The sequence below is a fragment of the Heliangelus exortis genome, chromosome 17 (genome assembly GCF_036169615.1).
Source record: "Heliangelus exortis chromosome 17, bHelExo1.hap1, whole genome shotgun sequence".
Lineage (NCBI taxonomy): Eukaryota > Metazoa > Chordata > Aves > Apodiformes > Trochilidae > Heliangelus > Heliangelus exortis.
In genome coordinates, this window is record NC_092438.1 from 995,927 (window position 1) to 1,021,994 (window position 26,068).

Sequence of the window (26,068 nt, forward strand, 5' to 3'; positions counted from 1 at the left end):
TTTTTCTAGACAAAAGACATTTATTAAAAGTTGCTTAGAAATAATTTCATCTAATCCCCAGAGAACCTTTCACTGTCCTTGCAAAGATGATAGGGAAATAAAATCAAGCCAAAGAGTGGAGCCCTTGAGCAGTGTCCATCAGCAGGGGTGTTGCAGCTAAGCCTCCAGGCCCCTGATGGCAGCAATGCTGGTGGCCATCCTGCGGGGCACGCTCCTCCCAGCCTGACGGAAATCCTCTGGCTTGGCCTTCAGCAGAGCCACAATATTTTGCAGTGTTCTTGATGGCTGAAGGCCAAGGGCATCCATCACGTTTATTAGATAATCTGTAAGATGAAGGGTGAGTATGCATTTGAAAAGCAAGGCACTGGGGAAATGAAAGGTACTCTTCACTGCAAGCTCAGAAATAGGCACTGCGAGTGGGGCTGGACTCTGACTGTGTGGACTGGTGTGGATTTCAGAGCTCCTGTACACCACTTCAGACAAGCAGCTGTTTTGTTCAGAGGGCTAAGACACATTCTGCCACATCTGACACACACCCTTGGGGTGGTCAGTCAGATAAAGATAAAGGATCACAGTCATACTGCCAAAGGCAAAGAGCTTGCAGCAAAGCTGGGAAGTTCTGCAGGGGTGAAGGGCTGTCAGGGCAGGATGGAGTTCCAGCTCACTGATTCAAAGTCAGTTGGGAAATCAGGGATGGCAGGGAGGATGCTGAGCACTCAGCCTCTAATCCACTTGTTTGTTTTTAAGCAATGCCAAAGAAAAAAAAAATTCACTTCACTGGCATTCAAGTACTTTCAGGTGAGCTAAGCAGGAAATACTGTCTGTATCCTCATTTTTTGAGCTTGGCCATGAGGAAGTCAGGATCCGTACCTTACAGCAGTCAAAGGACCACCTGCCATTCACAGTATCTATAGACATCTTGTGGTGACACTTCCATCAGCTTTGGATAAGAAAATCCCATCTCATCCACATCCTGCAGAAACACCTTCCCCAGCAGCTGCCATCAGCCCTCTCCCAGTCACTCTGCATGGCATGGGAGAAGGCAGGGATGAACAGCATGTGCCAACTATCTCCCACTCTGCTGCTGACAATTTGCTCATCTTAAAAGCAACCCTTGAAGGGGGATGTGACAGAACACTCTGCAAAAGAGAAGCTGTGAACCATCTGGGTATCAGCTCAACACGCTCAGGATTAAAGGAGGAACCCAGGCTGCTGTTCCTGGAATCTGATGAAAGGACAGAGCAGCCTGTGTTACAGCAACAGAACTGAGGACAATGTGTGCACTGAGCTTACCAATGTCTGTGGCAAGCTGCTTTGTGGAGTGCACTGTCAGCTCTGGTATCTGCAGGATGACTTCACAGTAAGTCTGCATGGTAGCTCTGGCGATGGAGCCCAGCCAGTAGTCAGCCATGTTGTCCAGCTCAGGGAGTTCATCTCCTGGACAGAAAATTCTCTTAGCTGTCAGCAGTCTCACTAACCTGCATTTGCTGGTTTTGTAACAAAACATCATTCATGAATGGTTAACTGCTTTTTTTCAACAGACATTTCAGTATTCATTAGGATTTGGAGTTTATCAGCTGCTTTTGGAGCAGTCAAAGCAGTCATGTACCCTCCCTGGCACTGCACAACACTGAGATTTAGCTCAGCACCCAAAACACTTGATGCTCTTCTATGACTTCTCCAGGTAAGTCATCTGCAAAGGGCTGGGGCCAGAGGCACTGGCTGGCATATTCTATAGGATCATCTTCCAGGTGTAGTTCACAAACTACTGCAATGACAAGGATTCACAGGGGTTTTTTCAATCTCTAAAGGCATTCTTTGTTCACGAGTGTTTTGGAAATTAACAGAAGCCATAAAAGGGAACTTGAGAAGTTGCTTCAAATCCTGCACCCAAACTACAGTTTTAATGAACACTGAACTTGAACAGACCAAGCTAAAGTTTCTGGTTTGAATGAAACTGAAAAAGTTCTACTTGTTATCTAGAGTCTCTTCCTGGATATTACCAAGAGAATCTTGGAAGAAACAGCATGACTAGAGGACAGGAGATGGATCTCAAAGAGCTGTGTTTCCATAACACATCACACGCCTGTAATACCAAACTGTGAAAGCTTTCCCTCAGACACTTCAAGTCTTTGGTTTCATCCTACCTTGTTCTGGGGGGTATGGCAGTTTTCCAGCATGTAATGCCAGTTCCAAAGCAGAATCCTCTTGAGTGACAAATGGCTCAAGGTGGAGAGGAAGCGACATAATATACTGCCCAATCTAGAATAAAAGCACAAAGAGCTGAGTCACTGAACAAATGTGAAGCAAGTACTTCTCTGGAGGAAAAAAAGTCAGCTGCAGTAATCCACACCTGAAAGCAGAAAGCTGAGCTTGGCAACAACTCACTAACCCACATCTGTTTGAAATAAATTGTCTCTTGCCCTTCATTATATTTTGTACATGAAAATTGTTCAGGAGGCAGAGAAACAGCCATTGAAACAATCATATTAAGAAAAACCTGAAAGAGAACTGTTATTCCAAGCAAATCTTTGACCTCTGGAGTGTCCCTGGCAATTTGTTTTTTAGAACAGAGTCTAAGAGACTGAACCAAATGAAACCACAGAAGAGGCAAATCCAATCCGAGTGACAAAGTAAACATGAATTACAGAAACTTATCACTCCCAAAAAATAATCCCCCTGTGCCATGCTTGGGATGACAGTAACAAAAAAACTTGCATAACAAATTATACTTTTTATTGAGAATATAATAGCAGCTAGGATTAGTATCTGAACTGTATATCTAGCAGCAACTTGAAACACCAACCAGCAGAAGGGGAGAGCAACCTGAGTGCTGCTCAGCAGCAGCAGAGCAAGGAGTCTGGTCAGAAGGAATGAACTGTTCACTCTCCTGTTCCACTCAGACACTCCCTGCCAGAAAGGTTTCATTGTTATTCCACCAGAAAGAGAATCCAGGGTGTCACATGGGGATTAGAAGGGTGAGAGCTCAAGAGTTTAACTTCACAGTATGATTGAATTGCAGGAAATTCTGGGCTACATGGGCTGTGTGGTGAAGATACACTCATTATTCACCCCTACAAACAACAGGCAGCATTTTCCACCCCGTTACCAGAGCCATCTGTACACACTGCAGCTCTACAGGGAAAAACCTCTCCTTGTGCTCCCAATATCTTATTGCTGCTCCAGCACTTGACAGAGCACTTCATAAAAGCCACAAAAAAATAGCACACCCCAACTTATTAAGTGCTAGGCCACTGAGAGCATCTATCACCATCATATACTAAAGTTAGGGAACACTACAATTTTACAAAAACCTGAGGAAACACAGAGGAGATTCCCACAGGTCTGGGCTTCCCATAACTAGCCTTGCATGTTCTTACATTGCTGATGTATTCCAGAGGAGTCAGGCTGAAGTTTGGCAGGTCATCTGTCAAGGTCTCACCAATGCCACTGGAGTTCCAGCTCTGTAAGGCAAGAAGTGCAGAATGAACTCTGACTTCCCAGAGCACAAAGTCTGCTGGTGTTCTAGGAAGGGGTCACCCAGCTGCATGACCTGTGACTACCCCAGGGCTTCTAGAAAGCAGAACACTGATGGCAAGAAAACTGCTACTCTAGTCCTCCCTCAGGCCCAAAACATCCACACCCTTTCCACACAGCTCCCTGAGGGAAAAACATCCTCAGACAGGTTAGAAAAGCAACACCTCAGACACACATCAGAGCCTGCAAACACCGTGGGGTCTGCTGCCAGTGCTGCCCGTGGATCAAGGGAGGGAAACTTTCCCACCCCGTGCTGCTCCTGGAAGAAACGCGATCCCAGGGGGAAACATTCTGAAAAGGACAAAGGTAAGAAAGGCTAAGCTGTACTCCACCCTAGAGGATGCCATGGGTAAAGCCTGGCAGTTCAGATCAGGTCACTGTGCTCATTACTCACCTCCATTTTGGGAACGAGTAAGAGTTGTTGTTTGATGCGAAGGAAAACAGAATCAAAAGCCAAGTGGTGTGCCAGCTGGTTGAGGCGGCTCAGGGCAGACCGGGAGGAAGACAACAGGTTGTGGTTGCTTGTACCTTTCTCCTAACACAGGGAAAAATGTTTTCATACAGAAGGCACTGAAGTGACCACAGAGAAGCTGTGTGAACGTTCTTGACGAGGTTTTCATTAGACCACCCTAACACCAAAGAGCCTTCCCTGCAATGGCACAGCTCGTTCCCTTTTGGTGCCCTGCTGCAACCAGCTGTCAGACAGAAACTGCACACTGCTTCCTCAAATATAAAACAAAGAATCAGCAGCACATTCCAGCCACACCAGGCACCAGGACAGGCTGGGTACTGAGAAGCATGCAGAGAAGATGGAAGGCACAAGTGCCTTTCACTCAAAATGCACAACTAACCAACTCCCGGAGTGGAATTCAGCTGAAGTTCTGTGGAACTTGACTATTTTGCAAAGGTTTAAAGTCAAAACTATTAGCACTATTAACCACAGAGCTGCACAAGCTGCAGGGCAATTAAGTGCAAAAGAAATCAAAACATTCTGAGGAAATAAGAGACAGAACTCATAACCTTGACTTCTCTACTACATGTGACCAACAATGACAAACGTAACTTAGATCCACAAGAAGATAACTGGAGTCATTCTACACTGTTCACAGACACATGCATGGATGATCTTGCAGAATTATATTTCAGAATGGATATGGCAGCAGAGCATTAGTGGCAAAGAAAGTCCTGAGCAGCCAGCACGTGGGCTCTGGAACTTGAGATGATGGCTCCAATAGATTCTTCCCAATGCTTTCTGTGACAAAATCTCCCTCTCCTGAACTGACAAGGGCACATTCACAAAACACAGCCAGGATCCAGGGAGAGATGGAATGAGCCCAGATTTCCTGGTTTTGGACATTTCATCTCTCAGTGGATCAGCTGGTACCTCTGTGGAAGGTTTGGAACACAGCCCATCAAAAGGCTGCAGCTGAGGATGAAATGTAATTAATTAGGCTGGAGGGGGAATCCAGGTCTGATCTACCAAAGGTAGGCCCAACAGCATCCTGTGACAGAGACAGGCTCTCCCTCACACCAAAGATACCTTTAGTGTGTAAAGTGTCTCCATAAGGCTGGCATACTCGGATGGATTCTCCTTCAATAGATAATTGTATTCCTGCCAGGGATTCTTTACAGAGCTCTTCTTTTCTGCAGAGCTGGTATCTTGGAAGCCAGAAAAACTACAAGGGCTGTAGGAGTCTGAGAGATACTTGCCAGCAGTTGATAAAATCCTGAAAAAAGTACACAAAACTTAATCAGCACTGTTGCTCTCATTGCTCCAAGGACCCACACTACTTTTCTGTTGCTTCCAAGCAGAGAGTGTTCATTGGTGGCAGGCACTAATTACAGCCAGCTCTCATGTCTACTGTGCAACTCAAAAACTGCACAAGTACTGAGATGAGAAAGAGAGGATTGTTGACACCTAGCAAAGCCAGAACAAACCCATCCTCCTGTGCTGCACAGGCCGTGGTGTCCTGTACAAAGCACTCAAGTCAGACTAAAGCAGTTCAGTGTACAAGAGGCTGAACAGTGCAGTGCTTACAGGCAACAAAAGATCTGTGTGCTGCCCGTGCTGGACGCTCCTCAGGTTACAAGGAATCGATCAGTTAAGGCACACCTAGGTTCAATTCAGCAAATGATTCATGCCCCATGTCACAAGGGGGGTGAGAATCTTGCCAATTTGATCTGGTGGAAAATTCCTTCCTGACCCCAATCTGGCAGCCCATTTAATGCCCAGCCAGGTAGCCAAGGAAAAGGATTCTGCAGACTGTCAGAGCACAGGGGTGAGTGGAACACTCTGTGACCCATCTCTGACATTTCAAAAGCTGGGGAGGGGCAGTGGGGTGAAATCACAGCAGTTCTGCTTTTCCTCCACAGTCTACGCAACTAAAGTACCTTAGGGTTTGTTTTCTTTCAACTTGGTACCTATGCTGACAGCTCATGAATTAAGTTCAGCACAGCTTACCTGTTGGCCAGCTGCTGTTCAAAGTCTCCACACTGACGAAGGAGCTCCCCACAAGTAGCAATTATCCTGGGAAAGAACAAGACAAAACCACTTGTGAGATCTGAGGCAGATAATGCCAGACCCCCTCCAGACAGCCCATCTCAGGCACGTGTCAGCTCATTATAAAATGCAGCAACTAAACCACAGCCCACAGGGGACACATCTGTCAGGAGCTACTTTGGTTATTAACTCTGCATCCATTTGACAACACACTGATGTTTTTCTTTGCCCAACAGCCTCATCCACATGAGACTTCTTATCACCATGGCTGTGGCCAGCTCAGTGTCTCTGGGAAGAACTCTAAGAGCTGCTGCTCTTTCCAGTGATGGCAGTCTTGCTCCCAACAGGGTGGGGAACCTCCGAGCACTTACTGTGCCAGCAGCAACCTGAAACCCAGCAACACTGCAGCTAAGTGGGCATGGCCCTGCATTCTGCATGAAGAACTTGTGTAAACTGACCCCAGGTAATTCCCTTCCAACATCAAGATAAAAATTAGTTCTGTGCACAAAAAATCCCCTTCACCGGACAGAGCTCTGGAAGGCAGTCCAATCCTCCTGGAAAAGGGAATCTGAGGGGACATCATCCAGGTTACATTTCTTCCGTATTGACTGCAATGTATTTGTGAAGTCAGATGTGTACCTGCAACGAGAGATGGAGAAGAGAGAAGCACATGCATAAGAGAATAGTTTGGAGAGCAGTGTAACTGCATGTCCTGCAATTTGCTTTTTTAGTCCTCATGGGCCAAACCAAAACAAGAAATTCTTAAAGAAGTTCAGAAGAGACACTGTTGTCCCAGTCCAAACAGACTGGGATGTGAAGCCCCAGCCCCAGCCCCCTCAAGCCTCCACTACAAGACAGAGAAATTTAGAGTAACAATATACTGTGTGACACCCCTTCGTTTTGTTGCAGAAGGGTTCCTAGGAAGCCTCCACTGCCATAAAAAGGGATGAGTAAGACATTTTGTTACCACTATACCAACCAGATCTCCTAGCAAAGACCAGAAAAAGTTCATAAGGCAACTGCAACTTCATCACTTGGCCCTTACTCCAGGAACAAGAGTGACAACAATCTCATGAATTTGTTTTCTCAGCTACTCCCCAGATGAGAACATGGATAAAAAAGAGAACATTTTGTTTTACACACACACCCTTTTTTTTTTTCTAAATAATGCCCATACGCTGGAGACAGGCACACTGCTGTGTAATTGCCCCTATAAAGAAGGTGAGATCAGAGAAGTGTGCTTTCCTCTTCCCTCTTCCTCACAGGGCAGCACAGTAACAGTTTGATTTATACCTTGTGAGCAGCTCTTTTGACATCAGGAAAGAATAAGGAGGTAGTCAGTACTGCAATATGAACTAAGCAGGATGATACTGATACTTTAGGACAAGAACTTAGAGTGAACTTCATTCACCAGGGCATCTCACACTTGCAGGCAGGTTCTGAGGGTGAGGTCACTTGTCCCAGAAAGCACACACTTTCTCACCAAGTTATACATTCAGCTGCCTCATCTGTCTTCATCTTAATCTGTCTTGAGAAACATTTTTCCTTCCAAAAGTGTCTATTAAAAATGAAGACTCAGTCCAACCAGAACAGAGACAGGAAAAGTCTTCCACTGAGCCCTACCAAGCTTCCATTTTCCCCCTGTGAAAGTCACTGCCTGAGCGAAGTGGCCGGAGGGGATGTCACAGCCACAGACACTTTCTGCTCTCAGGCATTTTCCACAAACTCCAAAGTCCTTGGCCACAGACAGAACACTTGCTGCTCCCCTGGGATGCGTGCAGCAGTGACACAAGCAGCACTTACTTTGTGAACAGAGCTTTCAGGGCCCTGAGGAGCCCACACACCCCCAGCCCATCCGTCAGTTTCACGCAGTTGTCGATGGCTCCAGAGGCCAGAGTGAAGAGTTTGTTGACTGAATGGTTCAGCTCCTGGACACAGTCAATTACTTCCCAGTGCTCCTAAATAGCAGCAAAACAAAGAAGTTGAGCCCAAGTCTTTCAGTGCATGTCCAGGCACTAAAAAAAAAAAAAAAAAAGCCACCTTGTGCAGCACATTGCTCTCTCATATCCCCCAACCTTGTGCCACTGCAGGGAGAACACTTAACAGAACTCAGGTTGTCAGATCCTGCATTTACCAGGTCTTCAGGGAATAACAGTTCTGCCAACAACAAATAGTTCTGCCAATACCATAAAAAGGACTTTCCTTCCCCAATCTTTCACTTAATTAATTCTACTGAACCTGAAGCAGGTTCTTGGTTGGTTGTCATATTTTGGTCAAGTCTTTCTCCAGCAGATCCACACAGTGCTGGGTACTGGGTGAAGCAGAAAGGAGTTACACCTCAACTTTATTTCTTAAACAATATTTACTTAACAATAGCAAAATATACAGCAAACATGAAATACTGCCAAAATAAAACTGGGGAGGAAAGTGAGCAGTATCTATGGCAAAGCCACTTGTACTTAGGAGAGGCCTCAAGCCTCTCCCTGTGGGGCAGAACAAAGACTGCTGCATTACCAAGGGCACTGCACTGATCTGGATGAGGAGGTCTTCTTCTTCCAGGTCCCCATACTCGAGTTGATAGGGCTTGTATGGACCATACACTGCTTCCACCAGTTCCATCACTTTTACCAGGTTCTGCTCCTCTACAAAGAATCAGATGTTTAGTCTACAAATAGATGAACACGCTACTAAAAATCTTGTTTGAAGCAACATGCAGTAGTTCTTCAGTTAGAGCATGCTGCCTACACAGGCTTGGAATGTTGCCCAACAGCTTTAAGTCTCAACAACACAGATTTCTTTTTATTCCACGTTTTTTTTTTTTTAAAAAAAAGGCTTATTATCTCTATCTGCTTCCTAAACCCAAGATGTTCTGCCCCAACAAGTACCTTGAGAAAGTTATCACTGACTGCTCCAAAAACAAACCTTGGTGACAAAAAACAATTAACCATTCCAACCTACAGAAAGGAAGGTACTGAAACCCTTTAAGAAGTGAAACACATTACACCCACAACTTAAAACAGAGCCAATCCTCATTTATCAGAAATCCTGGTTCATACTTAAAATAACTGATGCTAACTCAGTTCACTTAGCACTATTGTTTCATACTGTTCACCAACCAGAGCTGAATGTGAACCATGAACCTAAGTTCATCTCAGTGCTGTTCTGGGGAGCAGGGAGCTGCAAACCCAAACAAAACCTAGGTCTGAATGATTATTTCTCCAGGCAGAACTGGACACCAGCTGTCATTGGGAAGTTTTGCCAAACTCAAACTAGCAGCAAAAAAGAATTACTTTGCATCCTGGATATAAGAAAAAGCTTTTACCACCCTATGGAATGGAGCAGGTTGCCCAAAGCCTGTGCCATCTCCATGCATGAGCATTTTTGAGGTCAGACTGGACAATACCCTGAGTGACATGGTCTGAACTCAGAGCAGACCTTGCTTGGTTGGAGGTTGGACCAGATCATCTCCCCAAGTCCCTTCCAACCCAAATTATCCTGTGAATCACAACTGAACCTTCCCCTCACATAAATACACATGGGAACTGGTTTGGGCCTGTTCTGCTGAGTCACACAGCCTTCCCATTCTTGAGATACTTCTCCTCCCAAACACCTTACACCTCAGCAAAAGAGAAGAAAACAACAAACACCTCTTTTTTTAATTTACTCAGATAGCAGTTCAGCAGCTGTCTGTCTATTCCATCATTTCCTAGAATTTTACATCATTCTTCCAAGTTCTCTTTAGTCATTTCTATTATGGACCATAAAGGAAGCTAAACCAAGGATTGAAGATGACTGACAAGGGTACACAATGGCAAAGACAAACAACCAGACACAGTGACAGTCATACTCCCTGAAATTGCCCAGTAATCATGATTTACATGATCAAGTAGGAATCTGGGTTTAAATAGCTCAAGACAATGTTATGAGGAACCAAGCACAGGAAACACAGCATTAGGAATGCTCCATTAGCTTTAATTTAGGATTTTCCCATGCCCTGTCTTTGAAGGGGCCCTACCAGATTAACAAAAGACTATAAATAGCCAACATGTCAAGTCAGGCATAAACTTAAGTAAACACAGCACCTCACTGCATTGTGGTTTGTGGGAATTCTTAATCAAGTCATGACCAAAATGGGATGACAAACACCACAAGGTAAGGAAACAAAGGTTAGGATTTGAATCAAACATCGAGGATGCTGCCTGGGAATCAGCTACCAATGGTCAGAAATAATATTTGGTCCTGCATTTTAACCTGGTTAAAAAATATGCCAGGAGCGACACAAAAACTACAAAATAAAATTTAAGCATCCAATTGATGGAGCTTTCAAACAGGTTTTCTCTTGTTCAGCAAGGTGTGACTTAACTCCAGGAAACTCCTTGACTTTTATGCTTTGTGAGCTTTTGCAATGGGTTTCACAGGTAGCTTCCCTAGAGATATTTCCTCATCTGTTTGACAGAAGAAATACTAATGCTTGTAAAAGAAAAAGCACCAAGTATTATTTACCCAAGTCAGTAAACATGCTCAGCACAGGTCTGATTCAATAAACTCATTCAGTGCTGTGTCAATACCTTTAGTGTAAGATACAGACGTGTACACACACAAAGGTGCAAATGCCACGGAACTGGTCAATACTGTAAAGGAGATAATCCCTCCCTCCATGTAAAGCTAAACAAAATCCTACAATGGGACTTGACAAAGGAGCTGGCAGAGCAGAATGACAAAATTCAGTGCCCAAGCCTTACTCATGTTTGGCAGCATGGCCACCTCCAGCCCCTTGGCAAAGTGGATGGTGGCATCGTAGAGCTCCAGCAGTTTGCTCAGCTTGGTTTCTTGTCCTGTCCTCTCCATGGCAGTGCTGAGGCAGACAGGGATGGAAGGCACCAAAGCTCCCAGAGTTTGAATCAACAGCACAGTCACGACTTCATGGGGGTTCTTGAAAACCTGTGGTCACAGGACAGCTATCAGCAAAGACACTTATCTCTGAGGAAGAGGAGAGGCAGCAGTGAGAAGCTGATAGCCCCACACACCACGTGTCACCACTTCCCAGGGCAATCATGCTCAGAGCCTCCCTTATGCCTTTGCCTGAGACCTGGGATCCTTAAGCAGAGGGACAGGAGAGGCAGAACAAACTGTCAGCAGAGAGGCAGGATGCCAGAACTAGGGAGTAAAGAGTTGGGAGAGAAAGCAGCAGCAGCCTTTTTCACATTCAGCACAGAAAACTGGGCTGGCCACGTGCTTCCTTCTATTGAGGGATTAATAAAATATTACCTATTGATGAAAGATGATGATACACAGATCAAGATGACCTTTTGTGCACTAAAAGATCTTAGAATCCTCAAACGATGTGAGCTCCCAACCAAAAGTGAAAAAAAAAAAAAGGAAAAACCTCACAAGGGGTAAAAAAACCCAAAGGAAGTCTGCTACAGCTGCAAGAACCTCACTGGTCTAGCACACAGAACAGCCTGATTACAAAAGTCTAGGTCAGTATGTACAAAACTGTTTAAACTTCTTTGAATACAGCAATCAAGACATTAGAAGATGGGTAGAGTTCAAAAACTGAATTCAGCAGAACACAGGCACTGTAGTAATTGGAAAAAACACCTGGCAGAAAAGGGCATTTGAAGACAAGAGCACTTGGTTTACACAAATGCGTTGGCAAAAAATGCTTATATCAAGTCAACATTTGTATTTGTATTGTACCACACACCAAATTACTGGTCAGATAGGCAGCAGTCCATGCTGGAAAGGCCAGAATGACTGTCATCAGCTCAGAACTTTCATTTACATGCACCACCACTGCATTATTAATAATAAAATGCATTACTGACTTCCGTTGTGACTATTGCCAGCTATTCTCACTCATCTGCTTTAAAAATTGCCTTAAAACAAAGTCACCACAGATACTCAATAGCATAAAAAAGGTCCAAGAATTCTTCAGAGAGCAGGTGCAACACAGGAGATGGTGTGACACAGCTCTGTCCCATGTGCAACTTCTCTCTCACAATCAAAGAGTGTCTGTGAAAATGCAAGCTGACATCTGACCTGTAATTCACACTGAATCCTTAGGCACAGGAAATACACTTCAAGGAAACACTGAGCTCCTCTGCAGTACAAATGGAGCACTTGCACCAGGCTTCATGACATGAAGATAAGAATCTCTTACCCTTCATGGATGAAAAACTCTTAAAAGCTCAACAATATGAACTTTTATTTTATATGTCCTTCAGTGAAATGAGGACATCTTTTTTGGGGATCCTTGGCAGGAAAAACAAGCACACAGACTCCAATGGGTGATAGCAGAGGCCCTCAGTATCTTACAGAGTGACATGAGTCAGGCCCATCTGACCTTGAGGGCCTCCTCCAGGCCAAGTGATAAAGCAATTCAGGCATTTCAAATGTCTTGCAACATTTGCAACACCAAGAAGTCAGATCTAACTTAAGATGCAGATGAAGGTGATAGAGCAGCTTTAATGCAAATAACACAGCAACCTTGCTGCAAGTAGAACCCCAGAAATCAACTCTGGACATGAAACAGAAAGCAGGTTGCAGGCCCTGTCTCGCACTGATAAGGCACAGAGTGTAACTCGAAGAGTGAGCACCAGTGAACTGTTCTGAGCTTTCTGAGGATGAGGAGTGTGTGCTCAGTGCCACCCCTCCCACAGGTGACAGCAGCACCGTGCAGTGCCCACACCTGAGCTGCCCACTGCAGCTGTGAGTGCCAGGTCCCCAGGAGTGTGTCGTACAGCTCTGCCAGCTGCCGGGCTAAGCTCAGGTCACTTTGGCAGAGATCCTGCCACACTGCCACCAGCTGCACCTGCAGGGGCAAGGAGAACTGCAGTTAGAGAACTGACTGTCCACAGGTTTTGTGATTTCAAATCAAGAACTTCCCTTGCAAGCCACGTGTGCTAAAACACAAACGTCTCCCCTTGCTGCTCTCCCCAGGTTTCAGCATAACACTTTGCTATAATTCAGTGCTGCAGAAGGAAAAGACATTCAGCATCAAGCTAGGGGCTTCTTAGTTCAGTCAAAGATTTAATTAACATTGGCATTTTACTCATAAAATGAGACTGTAACTGATATCTCTACATAATAGTTGAAATACTTGGCAAGCCCCAGCCTTGAACTTAATCCCCAAAAGTCACAGTCACGAGAGAACTTTTGAGGATCAGGTTATGCCTACAGAACTCTCTGGAATTCCAACTCTTAATCTTACCTGAAAAGAGTCTACAGAAGTCAGCAGTAGGCAAGGAGCAGCAATAAAGTTGCTGCTGACACAGCCAAGAAAAAGCAAAGAAAAACATAAGGCACAGAGAAATCAAGCAGAACACACATATCCCCCATGGAGAATTACTGCTGAAACATGGGGAGCAACCAGAGCTGTTCAGAGCCAGGAAAGAGAAGTCTTAGAATGAAACATGGAAAAGAACAGGTTGCATCCTCCCTGGAGCAGGAAAAGTAAAATACGTGAGGGAGCAGCTCCCCCTGCAGCCCACGCCAAGCAGTTCGAATCTTTATTCCAATGTATCAAAATATTACCAAAATACTTACCTTGTGACATTTGTAATAGTAAGCAAGAAGCTGGGGCATCCGATCAATTTCAGTGAAGACTTTAACAAAGGTTTTTGCCTGATCTAAACAAAACAAAACAGCAGTTAACAGTCTGGAAGTTGAGGGTGAGTCCCTAACTCAGTCAGTCCCTAACTGAGGAGGAGAGATGCTTCCAAGAGGTTACTTTCTCCTTTTGTTTGCTTATCCTCTCAAACAGAAGTAGAACTGCCTAAACCCCACATTTAAACAAGAACAGGTGGCAGATGGGAGGAATGAATTTAACTTCTTAAATTTAAACTTCTTAATCAGCAGATAAAACCAGAGCCTAGAAGGAAAACATTCTTTTCCAGAAAGAAGCTGCTATCTGCAAAACCAGAACACGGCTCAACTTTGCTCTCAGAACTCCTCAGACCAACAGCTAACAGACAGGCCAACAGCACAGGCAGCTCTTCCACAAAGCTTCAAAATCCAAGGTCCTCAAAGGTCTGTTTTGCACTGTAAGGGGGGTGACTGTAGTACTGTCCACAAAATACAGAGAAATTAGCTAGAAATAAGCCTTGTTTTTTAAACAAGGCCCAAAAGGCAGATAAACTAGAAGTGCTGTGACAGTAAGAGAGGGGAGGATGAGCACAAAGAACAGCCAAAAAAGCCAAATCAGCTTTAAAAGGTACTAAGGAGTCAGAATGTTCCCACATTTCCTTCTTGATTATGACATCAAGAAGGAAACAAGATGCCCAGTAGCACTCTGATAATGCACAACCAGAGGCCTTCTGCTCACTTGTGCAGCACTTGGAAGATACCTATGCACAACTCAGCTGTGTCCCAGGGCAGCCCTGCCCCAGCACCTCCATTTCACACACCCATGCTGCCTGGAAAGCAGCTCACAGTGCACCAAATGCAGGAGGATCAAAGCTGTGCTGCACTGCAGGCAGCTGCAGAGCCCAGAACATCTCATGGCATCTGCCTCCACCAGAAAAATCCAGTGCTAGGAGCCTCCTAGACATCAAACTTCCCAACCAAATATTTGACTTTTTAAAGAAAACAAACTCTGCACTGATAGTGAATGGCACAGAGCCTTACTGACCTACAGACTGGGAGTTAAAAGCAGTGACAATCTGTGGGCTGGCCATGGCCTCCAGCCGGTTCTTCAGAGCCTCCAGGTGCACACACTTCTCAGAGTAATCTGGAGTATCCACCAGCATGGCCAGGCTGCTCTGCATGCTTGTGAGCTTGGCTGAAATCACTGTCACATCCTGCCAGCAGAGAAGGACAACCTGGTTACTGAAAGTGACCTCAGAAAGCACTCACACCAGTTTCACAAGGGCATTCTACAAACAGAAGAATGTTTTCTAAAGTCACATCAAAAACCTACTTTTAAAAACAGTTTCCCTGGATTGCTGAAGGTGCAAGGAACAAAAAGAACAATGGGGCATCTACCTGTGTCTTAAGAGTCTCCTCAATGTCTGCACTTAATGTACTCCACTTGTCTGCTTCCTGAAGGGACTCGGCAGCCAACTGCATTCGAGATTTCACTCGGTCAATCTCTACCAGGACCTGAAAGAAAACAAGTAAGATGCTGGCCACTGGAACAAAAGATGAGTGCCACAGATACTTACATTATGGGAGCTACTGATGGTTTGGATTTTAACAATTGGGTGAAAAAATCTTATCTTGCCCATTACAAGAAGAAGGAAGGAGCTGGCTAAAAGAGCTAGAGATGTTAAATCAACTTCCAAAGTCAAACAACAGAAAGTTAGTTTGAATCCTGGACTTGTAATTTTAGTATCCACTTTGCCTGAAAAATGCTACACACCCCAGGTAACAACAGGCAGAAATTAGTGTCCCCAGTCAGGTAACTCTGTACTGAAACACCACCAGCATAGCCAAAGGAAATGCAGACTGCAGTGGTCTGTGTCACACCCACTTTTCTACGAGTGGGAACTTTAAAACTTCACAGATTGCAGGTAAACACCAAGACAAGAACCCACTTGCATTGACTGAGCTGTGTCTTCTTCAAATTTCTTGATATCTTCTTTAACAAGAATCATTTGCTCCTTCAGGAATGTTGCCTCTTGTTTCAAAACTTCCACTTCCCGGAGGACTCTGGGCATGTTCTGCAGAGCCTGGTGGCTTGTTTCTACAGAGAAAAGCAGCAGAGTGAGGGGGGCTGCAAACCCTTGCAGGAGAGAGGGAGTTTTCCAATAATCCCTTAGAATCCCAGAGTGGCTTGGGCTGGAGGGACCTTAAAGATGATGGGCAGGGACCCCTCCCCCCAGCCCCATCCAACCTGAGCTTCAACACTGCCAGGGATGGGGCAGCCACAGCTTCTCTGGGCCAAGGCCTCACAACCCTTACGCCAAATAGTTTCTTCCTAATGTGTAATGTAAATCAACCCAATCAGCAATACATTAAAAAACAACAACAAAAAACCCCAAACAAACAAAACACCACAACCAAACAACAACAAAGCAAAACCCCAAACAAACCCAACAAAACTTTAGCTCTAACTTTATGTACTTTGTGACGGAATCACTGAGCCGTTTTGGTTGGAAAAGACTTTGAAGGGCATCAAGTCCAAGCGGTAACGCAGCACCGCGTCCCGCAGTGCCACGTCCGCACCCTCTGCCCCCCGGTGACCGCAGCCCTGCCCGGGCTGACCCCCCCGAGGGACCCCAATGTCCCCCCAGCCCCAGCGCTGGGCACGGATCTGCTCCTCACGGAGCGCCGGGGCTGCTGGGGACCCAACCCCACGGGGGTCCCGGTGACCAGAGGGACCCCCCCGGGCTCCCCTCACCCTCCACGGCGTTGTTGACCTCCTGGATGAAGAGCTGCAGCTTCATCACCAGGGTGGCGGCGTGGGCATCCACCTTTCCCGGGGCCTCCTGCTGCACGGCGCGGAAAGCCGCGTTCACCCAGCCCTTCACCTCGAAATCATCCGACAGGAACCGCGAGAAATCCATGGCGGGAGCGGCCGGGACGCGGCCCCGGACCCTCAGCAACCACCGCGGGCAGGCCCTGCCGGCCGCCGTCCGAGAGGCGGGACCGGCCCGGTCCGGTGGGCGGTTCCGGAACAAGGAAGCGGTGACGGTGAAGGGGAGGCCCGGGCGGACCCGAGCCCGGAGCGGGAGCTGCGTGGTGTGGCAGCCGCTGGAAGCCGAGACCCGTCGGTGCACCCCGGCACCGCCGGAGGGTCCGGACGGGATCCCCGGAACCCCGCGGTCCTCCAGAACCACCCCGGGACACAGAGCCGCCGGTTCCGAGCCCAGAGGAAGGAGCCGGCGCGGGAGGAACTGTGGGCCTGGGGCTGGGCAGTGGTTCCTCCCCGGCACTGCCCCTCTTCACTCCATGTTTGTACCTTTACAAACCGAACCCACCCGAGCCCGGACGGCCCAATTCGCCGTTCCCCACGCATCAGCACGGGGGTCCTTGGGGAGAGCCCCTGCCCCGGGTCCAAGCAGTGTGTCAGGAGAGCTGGGCCTTGGTACCGGTTTGCTTTTTAATTCAAAAATTAAAAGGGAAAGGGAGAGAAGAAAAGTTGGCTCAGAAAAAGCAGCGGGAAAGACTGGGCCGGGGGAAGCGTTAAAGGTCTGCAGGGTCAGCTAGAGAAGGCCATGGCAGAGCTGATGCTTTACACTGCTCCTGCCAGACACCTGCACGGAAACCAGGCGGGAGGAGGAGATGGTGGATCCCGAGGAACGGAGCCATTCCAGAGTCCAGAGCAGCACTGCTGGCACAGTCCCTCCCCATCCAGCTCTGGGGACTCCTGGCACTGCCCCAGCCTGCTGAGCTTCAGCTCCTGCCCCAGAGCTCTGCCTCTGGGAAGCCCGTCACCTCTCCTGCCTCGCAGAAGGGCTGCACGCCCTGGGTGAAGGCCAGTTTGTACCTCAGTCTGATGGGATCCTGGGAGAGAAAGGAACAGAGAGAGTGACACGTCATGGCTGCAGCCTCCCCGCTGCAGTGAATCACTGCAGGGCACAGCAAAGCTGCAGCCTTCAGGAGCTCTGCACAGAACAAACCCTGGAACTTCATACAGTACGTAAGGAGTGACTGGGAGAGCTGTGCAAGCACCCAAGGGCATGCCTGGCAATCCAGGTCTGAACAGCCTTCTCAGTGACAGTGTAAGGAGTCCTCACTCCTTACACCAATCTCTCATAATTACCCAATTATCAATGCAACACCAGTGCCACCCATTGCCTGTGCCTTGGGTGGCTTTGTGTTCCACCAGCTGCAAACATCTGCACAGGGTCTGCCAGGAGCAGGCAGACTGAGCAGAACTGCACAGGCCCCTGCAGCAACTGCCCATTCAGCCCTTTAGATTATACTTCTGGGAAGCTGCTCCAGTGGGAAACATGTCCAGCACGGGCCAGACTGCTGTGTCTCTCCCCTGCATCTCCCAGTTTTTCATACAAATACCCCTCCCACTACAGGGCCATTCCAAGCACTCCAGCAGCAGACCCCATCACCACACATACCTTGTGTGGATTGGCAAGCAGCAGGACCTGGGATACCACCATGGGGGGCAGGAGGGGGCTGAAGGCAGGCAGCTCAGAGCCAGATGCTGGCTGTAACTTTATTTTCATGGTCTGAAAGAGCAAACAAAAGGAAAGGTCCATGCTGAAAAAGGGTTGGGAGTATTACCAAGCCACAGAGGTGGTTAAAGATACATCAGCCAACTCCTGTCATGTAATGAAAAGCCCACCTTCCCACAGCCTGCTTCTAAAGGCAGATCTTCCAAAACACACAATTGTGTGCTGCACCTACCAGGCAGGAGGAGCTCTTTACCCTAGAGGCTGACCCAGCATGTCTGGAGCCCTGTCTGGTTGCCTCAAGGCCAGGAATATCTCTGTAAAACAGGCACTGGGGCCACTGGCACCACCAGACAACAGGTTCACCATTCAGAGACAGTGAGCCATCCCATTTCTGATGAGGAAGGCAAATCCTGAGCAAGAAATGGCAAACCTTCTCCTCTGGACATTCCTGAGTAGTCCTGCTCTGCTACTCCTCACAGGCTTCTCACCTTTGGGACTGCAGCCTGGAATGCTATGTCCTTAATTGGCTGAGCTGATGTGCTCAGCATGGAAAGCACCATCACCAGCACATCTGGTCGTCCAGGAGCTGGGTCTCTGGAGAAGTGGAGCATAGCCTTGAAACCATTCCTGTCATACACTGTGAGTGGACAGATACTGCCTGCCAGAGGCAAAAGGAGAGTCAGATACAGAGTGAGAACTCCCCTCCTTCTGGGGGCAGAACAGCCAAGATGGGATAAGGAACAGCAACAAGGAAACATGCATAGAAACTTTTACTTCCTCCAGCAAACCCAGTACTGAATTAAACAAAGGTGGAAAGAACAACTCTGCTTTAGGAAGCGAGTAGCTCCCACCCATAGATAACTTTTGAGCCTCTGGAGAAGAACTGCTGGAAGCTTGATTACAGGTGCTAAGGGCAAACAGCTTAGAAGCAGATCACAGAGGTTAGCCAGGGCAGGAAACTCCTGAGTGGGGAGGCCAAGGACATTTCCATGGTATGATCCCTAGCACTTGCTCAGATACATCAAGTCCTTCATAGAACAGCCATTCCTTTTGTCCAGCCAACCCACACAGCACACAGCTACTTTGGCAGAAGAGCTCAGGTAAACCTCTAGTAAGCAGAGCTGGAGCACAGAAATCATTGCACTTACTCGGTGTAACTGAAATTAAAGGGACAAAAAGGTTTTCTAGAGAAGCATCATGGGAAGCTGGATGCAAAGAGGCAGCAGGCTTCAGCTCACAGCCTAGGCTGGAGAGTGCAGTATCTGCCATTGAGCTATTTGGAAGATCTGGAAAGGGCAATTTCATTGGTGATAAATCTCTGGAAAGAAAAGCAGGTAAGAAAGCTTATATCAACTGGGGAGGCTACCTGCTACAGACCATCTTCTGCTGTGCCCATTTGTGCTCCCAGTCCCTCATCTCCTTTAGGTATAAAGTTCAAGCCTTCACTCGCCGAGTTCTTGACAAATTTGAGAACTATTTTATACAGAAGCAGCTTCTGATTTGTATCCCTGAGCTTCTGACCCTTGGAAAGTCCTAGTGTGCAATTACACAAGGTGCAATTAACAGATGCACAACTGCTGCTTAAGAGCCAGTGTGTGGGTGGGCAGCTTCCCACCACTGCCCAGCTCGAGCTGAAAGGCTTTCCTAAACCTCACTGCTGTGAAACAGTTTTGCTCATCTCCAAAGCCAGACTGTACTGGTTCAGTTTGCTTACAAGGATGATGTCTTTGTCCTGGATGGTGCAGAGAGCTGACCAACCAGGCCCTGAAATTCCCTCTCCTCTGGGCAGCTCTCTTCCCAGCTCTCCTGCAGTCCCAGGGTTTGAACAGCACTCACGATTTCACCATGTCCATTGTGTACAGCAGGCTGAAAAATAAGGCACTTCTGGTCCACACTACAGAACATCAGCAAAAATCAGACCTGTTCCACTGAAAAGAACCTCATTGTTAATAACACTAATTAAAGCAGAAATAAACACTGAGTAATCTGGTTACAAACTGCAACTGAGAAATTCATTGCAGAACAAGGGGATTCCGGTTTCCCTTCAGAGCAGAGTTGTTTAAAAAAAAAAAATAAGGCTGCTAGAGACTGCTAGGTCAAGAATCATGTCTGGGTTTTGTCCTTTGTACCTTATGGACTAAAGCATCTTAGTATCACTCACCTCTGCTAAGCCAAAATCAGGTGGTGACTTCTGTACAACAGGAGAGTTGCTGAGACCTAAGAGAGATGCCAAAGTGCCACTGATCAATTACAGGAAACAAGGGGCTTCCATAGGTTCTTCCTTTGTTGTCTAGCAGCAGTTTAACCACAGTCTTAACACCACCAGAGAAACTCCATTATTGAAAACTCGTGTCACTGGCTGAAAGGGTCTCCTTAACCAACATTAAAGTCAAAGTTCTCCCATCTTCATGAAACACCACGAGCCCCAGTAACAAGGGTAACATTGTAAGGAACTGCACACACAAACCTAGTGACTTCAACTCCTCCTCGAGCAGGCAGGTAGAGGTTGTGCTGCCATGCCTGGAGGCAGTGGTCACGTCTGCAAATTGATCAGGAGGAGACTGGGATGTCAGCTCCAGCTCAGAGAAGTCAATCAGGGTGTAGCTCTTCATGCGCCTCGGGGCTGGCTGGCATGCTGGGGAAACAGCAGAAAGAGGTAAAGAGGAACCTCCTGAAAGAAGCAGTGTCAGTGAGAGTACAGAAAGGGCTCTCAAAGGTGAAGAACTTCAGGAATATTTTCTATCAACCATATGCAAAAGCAAATGCTGGTTACACAGTAGCTTCCCTGTGTTAGGGGGGTCTCTCCCCATTCCTTCTTCCCTTCCAAACTGCCCTGGCACACAAGATGCAGAGGCAGAGCTGTCATGGGATGCTGCAGGATGCTCTGTACCTGGTGCATCAGCAGGGCTGGTGGCTGAGCCTCCTTCACCACCATTTTCATGTCTGGCTACCACCTGCCTGTACTGTCCCAGCACCTGGGTGAGCTTGTCATTGGCCTGCAGGATCTCAGCTGGAAAACAAGAGAAGAAACAAACAATTAGTGCTCTAACAGCAGGGCTGTGGATTAAAGGGGAAGGTGGCTAGCATTGCAGCAGGGTAGCAGGTACCTGAGCATTCCCCCTCCCAGAGGAAGGACACACCTCACTTGTCAAAGCAAAGGTAAAGAAACCTAACAGCAAGGCAGGCAAGGACAGTGCTGGCTCTTACCCAAAGCCTCGTCCTCATCAACTGTCTCACTGGCGAGGCGAAAGAGCAGTGGCCTGAGCTTCTCACAACGTTGGAACAGACTCTGTGGAAGGAAAAGCTTCAGGTCATTGCTCAGGAGGATCCCAACATTCTCCCACTGCTCTGTCCCATCTGTAAGTGATGCTGCCTCTAGAAGAGAAAGATGCACTTTCTGCCCAGGTCCAGACAAAGGGTATCAATGCTTCATGTTGCTGCACTCTTAAAATCCACAGTGGCCTGGAAGAACAGGCACTGGAACAAGGAGGCTTTGCTGATACCTCCTCAGCTTTCTTCTCCGTGTTTTAGGAAGTGAGGAGGTGGGGAGGCAGCCACTTGTTCAGACTGAAAGCAGACTCTCCTCCAGCAGCAGCCAACTCCAAACTGCTGTCACACACAGCCACAGGAATTCTCACCTACAGACATTTACTTGTCTAAAATGTAAAAAAATTGGAGGGTCTGATAGGCATCCTAGAGGAGCTTCAGGTTTCTGGAGGCCATAAAGCTATTCTGACAGCCTTGTTAGTGACATCAAACATTTCCTCAGTTCACTGACACTTACAATTAGCAGCAGACCAGGAACTGGCCCTCCCTGCCATTACCAGACAAAAGAACCTCTGATGCAGGAAAAAGAGCATTTACCTGTAGGGTCTCCTGGTCAGATTTGGATAATTCTTGTCTCTTGTAGCTTTCCAGTAATTCATCCATACGTTTAGCATTCTCAGAAACCTCACTGATGGTATTCACTCTTCTGGACACCTTAGCTGACTTTTCTTGTTCCTTTGATGAAAAATGAAATAGAAGCACATGATGATTGGGCTGTAACTTGGGAATAACAAATACTGGAAACCATCCCTCCTCGGGGGCAGCGTTACAGAGCTCAGTTTTGAAGAGCCCACTTTCCAAAACTGAACTGCTGAGTCCCCTCCCAGCCTCCTGGCTGCAAACCCAGCTTCTGGCCCAGGAGCTGCCTACCTCCTTGATGATGCTCTTGATCAGGCGGTTGGCAGCCTGCAGGTCCTCAGAGTGGCTGCTCCTGAGAAGCCTTGCTAAGAGCTGTGGAGGGGAGAGCATGGGCAGCCCTGAGCAGCAGCCTCCAGGCACTGTGCTGCAGGCACCCCCCAGACAGAAGCAGACATTAAGAGACACCCAGTATCTAAGTAAAAACTCCTGACAAAGCATCAAAGAATTCCCTAGCTGTTGTACAGCAAGGATTAGCATTGTTCTGCAGTCTGCCTCAAGCAGCAAAAGCCCCTAGAATATGACTGAACCTGTTTCCTCATCAGTACAAAGAATCAGGGCCTCAGTCATGAAAACCTTCAAATTTACCTTTGATTTCTCTTCATCTGTGTCAAAAATTGAATTCTGAGGTCTCGGAGAAGGGGGAGGTAGAATTTTGTCTTCTGGCACTTTGGGATCTTCTTTTACAATGCCTGGAATGGGTGACAGCATTTGTTTGGTGATGTGTGAGCTGTCAGAAACACCAGTGTTCAACAGTGCAATTCCTTCACTCCTCCCCAGAATTTTACAGAATGAGATGGAGAAGCCAGGAGCTGCCTTAGCACATGCTCAGACAAAAGACTTTCCTTCCTCCCTTGATTAAGCACAGGCCAAAGGGGATTTTCAGGGCAGAAAATAAAATTCAGATGTGCTGAGCTTTGGACAAATTCCTGGATGACAATACCAGCAAGGACTGTTAAATACAATGGAATGGATGAAAAATCCAGCTCAGGCTCTCTCCAAACCCATCCCTCACAACCCTGGGTGAGCATTCCAGCTCAAAGATCCCCCAGAGAGTGTCCTGTATCCCCTCCCTGTGTGGCAGTGGCCAGCTGGGTGTGAGCAGAGGCCTCAAGGCCAGCCTGAGCCTCCTTGGTAAATCTCTTTAAACAGTTACATGCATCCTAAGTGCCCCAAGAGCCTTGTAAGAATGGCCTTTGGCCCTTCTCCTTCCACACAACATTTCATGAAGAAAGCTGAGTCACAAAGTGTATCTGTGGTCTGCAGCCATGTGACTTCAAAGCTAAAAAGGAAACTGAAGTCACAGAACTAAACCTTGTTTCTTCAGCATCTGATAAGCATCCTGGATTTTAACTTCCTGAGGAAACCAGACTGTCCAACTGAATATTACTTCTGTGACTCTTGACTTGACTTTTTCTGAAGACCAGGTTCCATAGTACTGAAAACAAAACAAAAAAGGAAAGTGAGACCAAAAAAACATCTAGCCCCAAGTTGTCTGTGTGCCTGAACCATATGGAAAATGAAAGTTACTGTCATTTTTCAGTGTGTGGATTGTTTTCTCTAATTTCTCTCCTTATTGCCTACCAATGTTCACTTTAATGTGAGCACCAGAAGGGTCTCCTTAGGCTCGCCCTAATGTGAACACCAGAAGAATGATAAAACCACACACACACACCTCCAAAGCACTGGGTACTGTAAAATCATTATGTGATACCTGCTCTGTCAAAACAGCACAGAAAACTCCCTGTGGTGATATATTCCTTAAACTTTGTTGTTTCACTGAAATACTTCTACCCAACCTGGGACTGAGAGCAGAGCTTTTGCAGTTAGGTTAAACATTTCTCTGAAATCAGCTTTTTGCATCTCTGCTGTTGAGGTGATGTAATGGAAAACAAAGCCTGTGCACGTGGTAAACGTGTGCTTGACACACAAGAGTTTGTGAAGATTCCCCAAGAAGGGGAATTGATCACTGAGTGCTGAGGAGGGTATCTAAGGGAGGTCCTTGCAGAGAGCAAGGGGGGAAGATCACACAGGCTTGGGGACAGAGCATAAGAAAAGGTGAGAGAGCCTCTGGGCAGCTCCTGGCATCTCTGTCCTTCATTTCCAGAGCCAAAGCTCTGTAAGAGGGAGGAGGGCCACAGGCTGAGGGGTCACCAGAATAATTTCAGGCTCCAGTAGAGTCCCTGAGTGTTGCAGCAGAGCTGGGAGAAACCACAAAGAAAAAGCTTTCCACAGAAAGAGTCCCTGGTTGACATCTCTCACAGGGGGTTCACACCCAGTCCTTGTGCTTGGAGGCACAGAAGGAATCCCACTGTGTGAGATTAATTCTAAGTTTTTGTATCCAGCACAAAATGAACAGTGTGTCCCACCTGCAACATCCAGCACAACCACAACCACCTACCTTTGGGGAAAGCACTTTAATCAGCTCGTTCAGAAACCTGAATTTTGCTATTTCATTGTGAAACCTTTCACCACAGTTGTTCACACAGGTCTCTAGCACCTGCAGGACACAAAACAGCACCAAACAGACTGGGCACACACATCCTGGGCAATTTTTAAAAACTTTGCCATTGTAATACTAAATCTGTGAACTTTCTGGCACTGCATTCAGAAATACAAGATACTGAGCAGCAGGAACATGTATTTTTCCTTCATCCAGCTTTCTTAAGCAGCACATTTAAGACCACCTGCTCTGTTTTAGCCATCACCAATAACTTCAAGTCCACTGGCCCTGTGGTGGGACCAAAGGCCAAACAGGAGGAACTGCAGAGCACTGAAAGACCCCAGCAGTGACATGGGAAGCAACAACAGCAGCTTCTCCCCCCATTATACCCTGGGTTCTGCATTCCTCATGCAATGGGGAGTTAAAGGGTAGATATCTAAGAGAAAAAGGGAGAGATATCTAAGAGAAGAAGCAGAGACAGCTGTACTGTCTCTACCCCTGGACTCTATTTACAAATTCTGCATGTGGATGGAAGCACTTACTGTGAGTGCATGGAGAGCTTCCACCTCCTGAGGTGACTGAATCTTGTGTGCCAGCAGCCTCGGTGCAAGCAACGGGCTGGGGAGCAGGAGCAGCAAGTCAGGCAATGCAGGAGATCCCAGGAAAAAAGCAAAAAAACAACAACAAAAGGCTGGTGAGGACAGAGTGGCAGAACTTGCTGCCTCCTGGGTTGCAGTGCTGGGCACCAGTTGTTCATCTGTGCAGCTTATTGACTGTCTGAGGAGCAGCAGAGCCCAGTGAGCACTCCTGGCTCCCAGGTGACATTCCCCCCCTGCAGCCAGGAGTGCTCAGAGCCAGAGACACACACAAAGAGCAGCCTGTCTGCCTTACCCTTCTGGGTCGGCGTTCACCTGCTCACAGAACCGCTGGATGCATTCCCAGTTTTCCTCAGGGATACTCGGGTTGGTGGCTTTGTCTTACGTAGAGAAAAATTAAAAAATAAAAACAAAGAAAAGGAAAAAACAAAACAAAACAAAAACAAACAAACAAAAAAACAGGCTCAGGCAACAAGGAAGGGGCACGAGGCAGGAAGCAGCTCAGCCCTCACGCTGCTGCTGGTCAAAAAGGCAGAAATGGAAGACACAGAAGCAGGAACCAGCTGGTACCAAAGTCTTCCTGAAAACACTCTTGGCAGACTCAGGCACGACCCGAGGCAACAACAGCACCAGGGTGCCTTTAGCACAGAGCACAGGAAACCACCAAAAAACACTTAAAGGCTTCACGGAGTTGAAACCACTCCAGTACCCACCCGTTTAGAGCCAGGGTTGGCTTCACTGTTGGCTCCAGTGCCAGCAAAACCAACCCCAGCTCCTGACCCCCAACCCCACTCACTGAGCCACTGCTCCAGCTCCCCGGGGCCAGCCATGGGCTCCTGCTTCTCTGCACCACGAGTTTTCCTGCCGTGGAAGTGTTCAGCTGGGTGAAATATTCCCCACCCACCCTCCCACTCCGGCTGCTCCTCCCATGGTGGGCGTGGGTGAGAAGGGA

General features: G+C 47.3%; 2 protein-coding genes across 6 annotated transcripts; both read right to left on the minus strand.

The window, feature by feature from the left end:
- On the minus strand, positions 1-16,725 carry COG7 (component of oligomeric golgi complex 7). Of its 4 annotated transcripts, none has more exons than XM_071760864.1 (17): positions 16,380-16,725; positions 15,574-15,722; positions 15,023-15,139; positions 14,670-14,838; positions 13,586-13,668; positions 12,729-12,851; positions 10,780-10,978; positions 8,552-8,679; positions 7,841-7,995; positions 6,560-6,676; positions 5,999-6,064; positions 5,078-5,264; positions 3,932-4,072; positions 3,381-3,464; positions 2,148-2,262; positions 1,294-1,437; positions 1-323 (listed from the first exon to the last, which is right to left on the minus strand). In XM_071760864.1, exons 1-17 carry the CDS (start codon positions 16,543-16,545, stop codon positions 157-159), a joined length of 2,310 nt encoding a protein of 769 aa, XP_071616965.1. In that variant the 5' UTR covers positions 16,546-16,725; the 3' UTR covers positions 1-156. The 4 variants fall into 4 exon arrangements, with proteins under 4 accessions (XP_071616965.1, XP_071616962.1, XP_071616963.1 ...); XM_071760861.1 differs by having other exon boundaries at positions 1,294-1,434; positions 16,380-16,640; XM_071760862.1 differs by lacking the exon at positions 12,729-12,851 and having other exon boundaries at positions 16,380-16,640.
- Positions 16,726-17,061: 336 nt separating this feature from the next.
- On the minus strand, positions 17,062-26,022 carry GGA2 (golgi associated, gamma adaptin ear containing, ARF binding protein 2). Of its 2 annotated transcripts, XM_071760865.1 has the most exons (17): positions 25,913-26,022; positions 25,412-25,496; positions 25,063-25,138; positions 24,479-24,577; positions 23,392-23,515; positions 22,666-22,769; positions 22,312-22,392; positions 21,979-22,116; positions 21,322-21,403; positions 21,005-21,124; positions 20,582-20,749; positions 20,276-20,331; positions 19,829-19,980; positions 19,263-19,432; positions 18,603-18,772; positions 18,058-18,168; positions 17,062-17,485 (listed from the first exon to the last, which is right to left on the minus strand). In XM_071760865.1, the coding sequence occupies exons 1-17, from the start codon at positions 25,944-25,946 to the stop codon at positions 17,375-17,377; spliced, it is 1,881 nt and encodes a 626-aa protein (XP_071616966.1). In that variant the 5' UTR covers positions 25,947-26,022; the 3' UTR covers positions 17,062-17,374. The 2 variants fall into 2 exon arrangements, with proteins under 2 accessions (XP_071616966.1, XP_071616967.1); XM_071760866.1 differs by lacking the exon at positions 22,312-22,392.
- Positions 26,023-26,068: the final 46 nt, after the last annotated feature.

Excerpts from the sequence above, each read along its gene's own strand:
- COG7 (XM_071760864.1), bottom strand. The coding sequence starts at position 16,545 with ATGGATTTCTCGCGGTTCCTGTCGGATGATTTCGAGGTGAAGGGCTGG. Across the intron at positions 1,438-2,147 it reads GCCATACCCCCCAGAACAAG|GAGATGAACTCCCTGAGCTG; the intron begins GTAGGATGAAAC and ends TTTTCTGTCCAG. Across the intron at positions 324-1,293 it reads GCAGCTTGCCACAGACATTG|ATTATCTAATAAACGTGATG; the intron begins GTAAGCTCAGTG and ends TTCATCTTACAG.
- GGA2 (XM_071760865.1), bottom strand. The coding sequence starts at position 25,946 with ATGGCTGGCCCCGGGGAGCTGGAGCAGTGGCTCA. Across the intron at positions 22,770-23,391 it reads TCAGATGCTGAAGAAACAAG|GCATTGTAAAAGAAGATCCC; the intron begins GTTTAGTTCTGT and ends CACCCATTCCAG. Across the intron at positions 21,404-21,978 it reads CTGACCAGGAGACCCTACAG|AGTCTGTTCCAACGTTGTGA; the intron begins GTAAATGCTCTT and ends TTCCTTCCACAG.